Raw genomic sequence first — 11392 nt, 5'->3', positions numbered from 1 at the left:
AGCTAGAGGCTAAGTGTACCACTCCACTTGTTAATGCTACACTATACAAAGAGTTAGTTGGGAGCTTTATCTACTTGACACATACATGCCCTAATATAGGTTTTGTAGTTGGCATGGTTACATGCTTTATGCAAGAACCACATGATCTTCATTGGAAGGCTGCCAAGTGCATTTTGCACTACATAAAGGGTACAAATACACATGGGATACACTATGCAGTATGCACAAGACTTTAGCTAGTTGGATACACAGACTTAGACTATGTAGGGGACCTTGATTCTCACAAGTTCACTTTAGGTGACATATTTCACCTTGGTTCTGGTCCTATTTGTTGGTAGAGTAAGAAGAAAAATAATGTTTCTCTTTCTTCCACAAAGGCTAAGCATTGAGGCATTGTCAATGGAGCTACATAGGCTAATTGGTTATAGCACATCGTGAATGAGTTTAGATTTGATCTGCCTTATCCTAAAGTTATTCATTGCGACAATCAGAGTGCTATTGAGATGTCTAAACATCCAATTCAACATCAGTTTACCAAGCACATTGAGGTTCATAAGCACTACATTAGAGAGTCGATACATGAGTAGATCTTTGCACTACAATATTGTCCTACAACAAAGCAGGTCACCAATATGTTCTCCAAACCCTTCATCAAGGTCAAGTGTATTCATTTGTGAGATCTCTTGGGGATGTGGGATGTTGAAGAAAGGGGAGTCCCTTGACTTCTCTCTTCTTCTTCTTCTAGGAGGGATCTTTTCCTCATCTGAGGTCTTCTTCTCTCTCATCTTCTTTATTGTACTTATCTCTCTTTTTGGAGGAGGGTTTTTCCCATAAGGATTTCTCTCTTTCTCCACTTTATGAGAGATTGCATTTCATCTTAGTATGTAGAGAATTGCTTTGTACATGGGTATCCAACATTGCCTAGTAGCTAGCACCCATCATGCATTTGTGAGCGTAAATGCATTCTCCTAAGTTACACTTAAGGGGGGGTGTTGGTGGAAATAGGTATTTACTATTTACACTTTACTTAATTTTACTTAGGTTAATGCATTATTTTATCATATAAAATTTATCAAACACTTAGGAGTTTACGTACCTTTATGAGTTGTCATGTTGACAACATAGAAGTGCTCAACTCTAATTCAGCACATGGTGTCTACAACACTAGAGTTTTCATCATTCACTGAGTTCTCAGGTTGACAACACAATTATTCACACTCCTAATTTAGCACATGTTGTCTACAACATAGATTTGTGTGCTACACCATTGTAGGCTTATCTTCTCATCATTGCACTTACTTCTGTGCTTAATGGAGGATAACACATATCTAGTGGACATGTGCCTATTTGTATGACTTATCATGATGTTGATTCCTAGGCATTCTAGATGCATTTCAGAGGCCTTTATATATAGACACTCCTAGTGTACTTATACATTGAATTGAATACTATATAGTTATTCTAATCATACTCTAGTCTATTTTGTGCCTATGTTTGAGTCCTTTGGTCTTGGGTGAATCTTTTCCTAACAAAAATTATTACATGGTATCAAAGCTAAGGGATATTTTCATCACAAAACCATTAGAGACCTTGTTGCTTCATCTCTCAAAGGGACCTGATTCAGATCTGAAGCATTCACAGCAATTAGGAGCATCTAGAGCTAAAGTGGACTTCACCATTGCATCCAAAGTGATGATTCAGTGACAATCGACTATAAATTTGCCTACCCTAGGAAAAAGTCGATCATGAGGCAAATCTTTTTGCAAACTAGAACCTGAAGGCCCAATTTGCAAGCTAGTTATGGTCTTTCATTTGATCTGCTAATTTATTTTTTAGATCTATTATTTATACATTTTTCAGAATATTTTTTTCAAAATTATTTTAGCCCAGTAGAGTGTGCAGAGATTGTTTTTTTTGTACAAGCACCGAGTAGTCACAGCCTAGTCCTATGTAGAGAATATTTCGTAGAATATTCTATTTATTATTTCGCAGCCATTAATCAAATACCAAAAAGTTTTACCAATTTGGCAGCCAACTCTATTTACAAATTTTTGACAATAAAATCTGACTAATACACATGGGCAAAGAAATCCAGTGAACAGTCACTAGAACCTAGCCATAGCAACTGAACTAGCCCACCAAATACAATCCTAGTGGCCATTTATATTGCAGTGTGTGGTTTGACATTTTTAAACAACCCAGGTTGCATCCAACCCAAAAATTTGGGATTTTTAAACAAGACTCGATGCTGCTTAAAACACTCCCCTCGCCATAAAAGCATTTCTCGATGATAGGAACTTGCCCCATTCGGCCATCCTTGACTCCATGTAGTGTTCCCATAGGAGGCCACATCCATGTACAAGATTGTCCGACATGTAGACTCTGACATGTGACAGTCATAGGATAATTGTCATCCAAATTGGCCAGAATAGTCAGCAGATCATACACCACGCAACCCTGCACAGTCAGTGCTAACTTGACATCTAGTTAGCCAGTCTATACCTCCCACATAAGCTCTAGGTCATCTTGATGTACATTTCCACGTGATTGTCTGTATAGAGCTGTACAGCTAATGACATCATGATGTCATGCTTACATAATCAAAGGGCTTGGAGTCGCTGACATCATCAAAGTCACTTGCCTAAATTTGATGGCCATCTGACCATCATCCTAGGGAAAATTTGAACTGCTATGACAACCATTTGATCATCAAAATTAACATTGTGTTTTCCTCTCCAGACCCCTCTTCAGATATAGTTTTGATTTGGCAGCCTATACAGAGGTTGTAATCAAAAAAATTAGAAGCCCACTTTGTCCATTTTGACAAGTGGTCTATTGTAAACTGCACTACATATAAAGTGCCAAAATCTTTCATTTGGGGTGGATTTTTTGATTGAGTGAAAAAGGGGGGTGTGTACTGTGTATTATGTCTCCTTGATCTTGTGCTCTTGCATTATGGGTTCTTTTTCAAAGTTAACTCCACATAATTATGCTTTGTAACTTGTTATAGAATATTATTTTTAAAGTCCTAACTTTGAGGTTGTTGACTCTTCTCCCTAAAATTAACTATGTCTAACAAATAGGTTTTTTTTATTATAAGAAAAATTTAGGATTCAATCATTATTGTCCATGAGAACATCCACTCACTAGAAGTCTCAAACAAACAAGGTTTTTTAATGAAATTGGATCTATCAAAATCTTATGATAGATTTGATAGGGGACTTTGGTGCAAAGTTTCGAAAGTTTTTTGTTTTAGTTAGAAATTTATTAAATTATTTTTTTGTTCTTCATCTACTATTGTTTTGGTGAAAGACACATCTTTTAATTTCTTCAAAGTTTCATGTAGTATCAAAAAAGGTGACACCATTTATCCTATTTTTTTATATATCATGGTGAAACCTTTGCGTAGATGTATTGGAATATTTGTTCAAGATGGAAAGATATAGGGTCTCCAACATTTTTCTAATTTTTCTTCTTATTCCTACAACCAAATTTTTTATGACACTATCATTATGTGAATGGATTTTGTTAAAGAGGAAAAAAAGTTATAATTTCTATTTCTTCCTATACATAATTCTATGGGCCAAATTATCAGTTGCACCAAAAGTTCCATTTTCTTTATCAATAATCTAGAAGAGAGACAAAAAAAGAATATCTAAAATCCTTGATTGTAAGATATATTTTATTTTCCTTTTTCCTATCTTGGTCTCCCATTAGGGATCAAGCCTTTTAATTCTTTTTGGAATTCCATTATTGAGAAAATTAGTAGCAAGTTGATTGGTTAGAAAAGAGCTCTTTTAAGTCAAGTTGGGAAAATCTAACTTTTCAAGTTGTATGCATTAAGCCTTTTCTCCATTCTTGCTAAGTATGCTAATATATTTGAAAAATCTAGGGGAAGTTTCTTTGGATGGATACATAGGAGAAGGTTCAATCTTGCTAGTATCTTAGGAAAATGTTTGCAAACCAACTAAGAAGGGATGTATTGGCATCAAAACTATCAGAATGATTATCAAATTTCTTCTCTCTGAACAAATTTAGAGAATATTTGAAGAGGAAAAAGAATGGAACTCTCTAATTAAGAAAAAGTATGTCTTTGTAGATCCTAACCTTGATGATTACCTCTATTTAGATGTTTGGATTAACGATTACCAAATCTAGAATAGTATCCATAAAGATAATAACATGTTAAGTAAGCAAAAAGATGGAATCATTGTAATGGAAGGAGGAGCAAGTTTAGGGATGATAGTTGGATTATGGATAATCCTATTTTTGAAGATCTTATCTTCTTCCAACATGTAGAAAAATGTAAGTGTTTACTAGAGATTGAAGTTAGAAACTACTAAAGAACCAATGAATGAATTATACTTAAGGATGTGAATCCTACTCTTCCTCCTATTAACTAAAATCCAAATTCCTATTTTACTTGACTAAGTCTTAATGATAATATGTTCTACAATCACAATTTTGATGGAAGGGTCTTTGTTTCTCTATTTTATCTATGAATTTTAAAAACTTTGAAAGTTCATTTTTGCCTAAAGCTTGGATTAACTCCCTAATTCCTAAAATAAATATCTTTCACTAGTTGTTCTTCCAAAATTAGGTATTGACTACTAACAATTTATGCAAGAAATGCTTTACTCTTCCTAATCGATCATGGGAAATATATATGATTCCGTCATTCTTTTAATCAAATATGTTTGGACTACTATTCTTTAGCCCAAATGGCTCTATGTGGGAAAATATTACTTATTTTTTCCTTAATGAAATTTATGAATACTTTTGATGAGTTTGCTTTGTTTACTCATTGCTCAGGATGCTCTGTTCAACGGCCTTGGAAGAACATTTTAATCTACATTAAGGGTATAGTAGTGTCTCATTCCATTTGTTGAAGCAATTTTCAGGTTTTAAGGTAAGTGTACATTTCAAGCCTCAAGATCAATTTTCGTAAGTAAATTTATGTCTTTTCTAGTGTTAGGTCTAACAAATTTCATGGTCTCCTTTAAATTTCATAGTCTAATAGATTTTTCCAACTACAGGCTTATTAGATTTTATCATTCATGTAAATATCATGCAATTTTATAACCAATCCCTAGAGTCTGGTGAACTATCATTAGTTTTATTATTCATCTCAAAACCCCAATTCATCACTATAGGGCTTTTTATGTATTCTAGTAATATTTACATGCCGAAAAGATTTGATCTCATTCAAGGGTATCTCTAATGGCCAGTCTGTAGAGACTGTTACTATGTGAATGGATCAAGTTCCTCTAACAACCAATCTATAAAGACAAGGGCATCTTGTTCAAGGGTATCTTTAACAGCTAGTCTATAAAGACACCAAAGATGTGGAGAAATAATGGAAATGTGGTTCCTTATCAAGTGTGATTTCACTCAATAGACCTCTTGATGAGATTTTTAGTCTATGGGAAAATCCATCTTTTGACAAGTTGGGCACAACTTATAGCCAGGTAAATAAGATATGAAGGACAAAACCTTTAATTTGGGCATGCAAATAGCATGAATTATGAAATACTAATTTCCTCCTAGATAATGTGACAAATGCGCTTAAGAAAATAGAAGAGTACTAGATGGAGAAAAAATGAACTTGGTTTAAAACAAGATAAGTCTTGCAAATTGTTTTCTGAAAACCCTTACCTTCAACAGTGTTGTAAAAATTTTCGTGAAGCCTCCCCCCACCCACACTTTGCTGCATGAATAAATGAAGTTTCACATATATTTTTTTTTTGTATCCTTGACAACATCAAAATTTCAATGCTAAACTTTATCAAGATCATATTTTTAAAAAAATGAATTTGACAAGCCAAATTGACCTATCATCGAAAATGAAAATGACACCCAAATGTACTAATGTAGATTAGATTAAAGTAACTAAAAATTTTCTACATATCATTCAATATACTATCTAATCTTTCTATAAGCATAACCATTGCACATTGCTGAAGTACAATTGCGAGTACTAATATTTTAGACTGAAACAATATATGTACCTACAAGGTATGTTCAATCTACAACGACATATGAGTGAACGTTGAAGACGTGTTTCCATAAAATTACTAGCAACGGAAGTATGTACACTCCAATTTTTAAAACAATTTTTTTTGTTGTCACCACCCTATTGGACTTACTATGTGATATAGGCATATTGGGTCAAATGTAATAAGACAAACCGCCTGCTTTCAGATTCTGAGATGGGAAACAATTTGTCAAATCAACGTTGGGTTTCAATGGATGCTGGCGCCCTAGTAGTTAACGAGATCATAGCCGGAATGTGCGTGGAAAATTCCCATGTCCTGGACGCCGTCCAATCTTGGCTCTTTTGATATATATTTCGACTGATATGGATCAACATCGTGATTGCATAGATGGATGCCGTGAGAGCGAAAATAATCCACAGATTAGCAAGACTAATTGGAGATCCGTTGGAGTCAGTTAGAAACGTCTCTAAATCTGGGGAAGACGCTCTTTCCCCAAACCATTTCCTACGGATGCTCGCCATAGTGTACTGATTCTCCGATATGTTTAACACTGCTTCGGATATGTCGGATAAAAATGGCGACCCCTTGCGGAAAAACTGTAATACCAAAGTTGAATTTAAAATCAAGTATCGGAAAAATTAAGAGTAGAATGAAGTGAGGGATGGAAGAAATGCTTACAAATCCAAAGCCTCCAGATCTAAGGTATCCTTGGTCTACAATGGCGAATTTGTCACATGGGTAGAGAGATTTGACCAATTGAATGTATGGAATTTCATCCACTATGGCACCCACTTCCCCGTGTATTAGCTTTTGCACGTAATCATGCGGACTCTCTAAAGGAACCAGTCTGGCTTGAGCTATTTTAAGATCATTTGTGAGATAAGTTTTCACAAATGAAGTTTTCATGTAACCCACTTGAACATTGCTTGTTGTGAGACTTCTCATGTTTGTAATTGATGGTGCCAATCTTTCCACTGTGAGAATAGAGGTGAGATGTGCAGTGTAGCTATTGTTCAGTATTAGAGCGCTGAAAAGACATATAGCTAGGATTCCCTTGCCCAGACTGCTCTTCACATCCTCTCCTGAAACAAATTACAATGCTTTCATGAATTTAAGAATGGAGAAAACAAAAAACAGAAATAGAAATTGTTCAGTAGCAGACAAAACATTTTTTTGATCACATGATCACTGATATAAAAAATGGCTTTACAAAATGTATTACAATTGATTCAAGCAATAGAAGGCTTCAATTACAATGAAATCTGCACAGTACACTAAAAGCTAAAATAAATCTTATGCAATGCATGCAACAAAATCGATAACTAGAACATCTCATTCTTATAACTCATCTACAAAAATATAGAGAACTTGAGTATCTTATGCAATATTGTGGCTGAATTACAAGGCCAATAAAGAATTCTATATGGTGAAACTGATTTGATGATGAAAAGTATGTGGAAGCAAAATACTTACTCTGAGCAAATACGAAGGTAGAAAGTGAGGATCTACAGATGAAACAAGATAATGTATTAGTTTTCTGTAAGGGCAGATGAGTTTGGGAGCCCTATTCATAAATTAGCAATAAATTACAACAGCCTGCTCATAATAAATTATAACATAAAAATATATTAAGATGTTTTAGGAATGATTGTGTGTTAATTTTTAATCAGAACAGTATAAATCCTGATGACAGATACATATAATATAATCAGAAACATTGATGATAAAAAAATTAAGCAAGAATCATTTCGAAAACCATATTTCCATATAGTCAAATTCTGAACATAAAGAAATGTTTTCTCACGTTAAGGAAGTGACTACTTGGTGGACGACATTCCCTTGAAAGTCATGGTTGTGGGCATGTTCCATGAGCCACACAAGAAACGCTGTGAAGACGAAGAATGCCGCTACTGTAGCCCACATCGCTCTACTGAAAGGATGCAGAAAAAACCAAGTCCGCCCTCGTACGCTTTTCAATGGCACCATCATCACCAGACCTGTTTGTGTGTACGGCTGCGTGAATTCAACGTACAAAGATCGGTTCCATAGTATAGTGGAATCTCCCACCACCACGTCGAATCTCTATACAAACAAGCAATCCTTCAGTCTATACCCTAATTTCTATTATAGATCAAAACCCTAAATTTTTATTAAGACCTAAAGAGGGATCATGAGGGATTATATTGCCTTCAAATAACTCCATTACAATTGCATAATAGTCAAAGAGATTTGAGTTTCCTTTTTCAAAAAACACATAAATAGAAGTAAGATTATACGGGAGTGTGTAATGGAGGCCTGAAATCGTAATATACATAGACATTCTTTTATTTTCATCATTATCCTTTTGTTGTATATAATTTGCTAGGAGTGCATAGCGTACCTACGCGTACCATTTTTTATATCAAACAAGTTGTATCCATTTTTTATACCAAACAAGTTGTATCAAAACCCTAACTTTTCAATAAGAGCTGGAGAGATGTTAGGAGGCATTACATTTCTTTGGACTATCTGCGTTACGAATTCATCGTAGTCGGAGAGATTTGAGTCGCCTTTGTAGAAATCCTCGTAAATAAAAGGCAGGTTGTACGGGAGTGTATCAATTGCAGCCTGAAATGTGTCACTCGTGAAGCCTGAAAAACGACCCATGAACTCAATATAATCAGAAGCATTGCTCCGTCCGACCTTCCCAACTACAAGTTTTCTGTAGCCGTTGGGAATTTCTGTGGTATCACCAGGCCAAATGATAGCCCCCAACTTATTTTTTTCCTTTTGTCGAGATTCAAGCTCCCCACTGTCTTTCCTCAAAAACCCAACTGTTTTATAACATTTTCCAACCACGTTAACAATCTCATACTCAAGATTTTCTAAATCATCACTTACTATTATTGCTTCAGCAATCTTCTCACGAAGCAACTTCCCTCCTCTCAAAACCATCATCGAACCAGGGAAATCCGTGTCATTCAAGGGAGTTTTCCCATCATATCCAATCTCTATATTTTGTGAATCCAAGCCAGAAACTGCAGTTGCAATGAGCTTTAGAGAATTGTAGGCTTGTATCCCAATTTGGTTGATGCTATCCTCTGAAGAGATATTGAGCCCCAGCCTCTGCTTTAATTCTATGAACTGTGGTGTTGGGACGCTTTTAACTCCCACTATTCCTTGCAATGTTTGGATAGAAGAAGAAGAAAGAGAATCCAAAGAGGAAGCAATAGATTCTGTGACAATCCAAACATAAGGTTCCGCCATCATTCCAAGCTCTTGTGCAATGGAAAACATGTTGACAGCCAGAGGCACACTTGTATGCACAATAAAAGCTCTAACACCACTTCTGTTCTTCAATTCCGCCAATGTATCCCTCATTTGCTCTTCCCTCCATCCAGAAGAAAGTGCTGTAGCTTCCGAAATTGTTATCCTGCTGTTTCCCCAGTCCTCTTGAAACCCATGCAGCGCCTCGGTCAATTTGTAGACACCATTTAACCAGAACTCATTGTCTTCGTACAACACGATCACTGACTTCCACCTGAAATAGACTGCTATGGCTGCTATGGCTTTCATGTCCTCAAAATTGCTAGAGATTGTGTGAAGTAAATAATTGGACCCACTTGTAGCCTCGAACCCATGTGAGGCGCTCAATGAGAGGATGGATACATGAACTTCTTCCGCTAGAGGCGCCAAAAGTTTTGAAATCTTAGGGGCCTGCACCAGGATTGCCGCAACCTCACTTCTTAAAACTTGCAGAACTGTGTCAAAAAAATTCCCAAATAAATTTACTGTGAGGATTGAAAAATCAATTTGAGTATATTTATTGTGAGGATTGAAAAACCAATTTGTGAAACAAAGACAAAATCATTTGAATAAAGAGAGGAGAAAATAACCAAAAACGCCCTTGAAATGGTTTAGAGCAATGTTCTCACCGTTTCCAAAAAATTCTTGAGATTCTAGAATTGTGAGGTTGAGGCGGGTGCCATTAATCTCTTGGAGAGCAAAATGTAAAGATGTATTGGCCGCCTTTCCTGCAGGCGTATTGAGGTCCACAATGGCGGCAATGTTTAGTGTGTCATCAGCAACAGCTGAGGTCAGTAAAATGAAGAGAGTGCATATTACAAGAAGAGAGGCGCAATGAATCATTGCCATTGTAGTGGAAGTCACAGTTTGAGCGGCTAATTGTGATGAACATAAAAATGCACTTGCAAATTAATATAGTAAATAACATTTTCAGTTCGTCAAACACACAATGTTATTCACGATGAATCGACTTTAGATAACTTTCCAGCTTGGCGGGAAAATTGACCCGGAGTAGTGGCTGTGAGGTGTGCTCCAAGTTAAAAGAAGACGATAGAAATAAAGGAAGAGATGTGCAAGGTAACTTCCCCCATATTTCCTGACGACAATCAATCATCGTAGTCCTTGTCATTGTGACGTCCTAAGGCACTAGGTTACAAACTATTTATTCGTTTCTTACCAGTGGATCTCATCAGACAACAAATGAAATATCGAAAAAACCGCCCACAACATTCTGCTCAGGCAATGGCTATAATTTGTATAGATTCCACAAGGTAAATTTACCGTTTATCGGTATCATCTCCACCTCGCAGATGGATATTCTCTTGTCGTTAGGGTTGGTCTGATTGTAAATATTTAAATGAGCAAAGAAATGATACAAAATAAAACAAAGAAGATGAACCACAATACACGGTATCTATCTTGGCTCATCAGAATTTGTGGCTACTGTTGTGACCGCCAGTCACCATCGCCCCAGCCTGGGACCCCCTTTATTTTAAGTAATATGGCAGTTGTTCCTGAAAATGTGGAGCGCAGGTTAGCAGGACTCAAGGAATGGTCAAATCCCTGGCTGCATTAAAACTGCGCCTTCCACAATCTTAGATATCTCACAAAGGATAAAATCCTTCGTTCGGTCAAAAGCCCGCTTCTTACCTATTATGGAGCGCAAATTTGAGTTGATGGTGGAATGTTTCCCGCGGATGAAATCCCCATCTCCTTGAAAACTGCGATGTCAACAGTCCATTCAGCGCAAGTCAACAGGAGTCATGGAGTGTTTTGCAAAGGATAAATCCTCCAGTTTTGAAAAAGCTCGACCCCAAAAAATGTGGAGTGCAAGTAAGGAGTCAGGAAATATTGCTCTAGAATAAAAAAAAATCCTTTCATTCCAAAGAAATCCCGCTTTCCATAAAAATAATATGAATTGTCATCCACGTCCTACATGCTGTCAGAGATACTCTCGCAAGCCACTCCATGCGAATACCCTCAATGGGAAGAGATTGGACACATAGAGTTTGGCGGTGAAATCTGATTTTCACCTCATTATCTGTACTCAGCATCTTGGAGTGGTATCGGGTTTTCTCAATAGAAGGTGCAAAAATATCCAAGGTCAACGA

At 36.4% G+C, this 11392-nt stretch overlaps 1 protein-coding gene across 1 annotated transcript; it reads right to left on the bottom strand.

Annotated features, from left to right (window-relative positions):
• Nucleotides 1–5863: 5863 nt before the first annotated feature.
• Nucleotides 5864–10152, bottom strand: LOC149541894 (glutamate receptor 3.4-like). The gene is made up of 6 exons (XM_089796133.1): nucleotides 9911–10152; nucleotides 8490–9736; nucleotides 7801–8078; nucleotides 7470–7501; nucleotides 6675–7078; nucleotides 5864–6592 (listed from the first exon to the last, which is right to left on the bottom strand). The coding sequence occupies exons 1-6, from the start codon at nucleotides 10128–10130 to the stop codon at nucleotides 6230–6232; spliced, it is 2544 nt and encodes an 847-aa protein (XP_089652259.1). The 5' UTR covers nucleotides 10131–10152; the 3' UTR covers nucleotides 5864–6229.
• Between the last annotated feature and the right edge of the window lie 1240 nt (nucleotides 10153–11392).

This window comes from Cupressus sempervirens, chromosome 8, assembly GCF_028749045.1.
Source record: "Cupressus sempervirens isolate cs-2001-9-10 chromosome 8, ASM2874904v1, whole genome shotgun sequence".
Taxonomy (NCBI): Eukaryota; Viridiplantae; Streptophyta; class Pinopsida; order Cupressales; family Cupressaceae; genus Cupressus; species Cupressus sempervirens.
The sequence above is the reverse complement of the archived record's forward strand: the minus strand, read 5'-3'. Positions and strand labels throughout refer to the sequence as shown.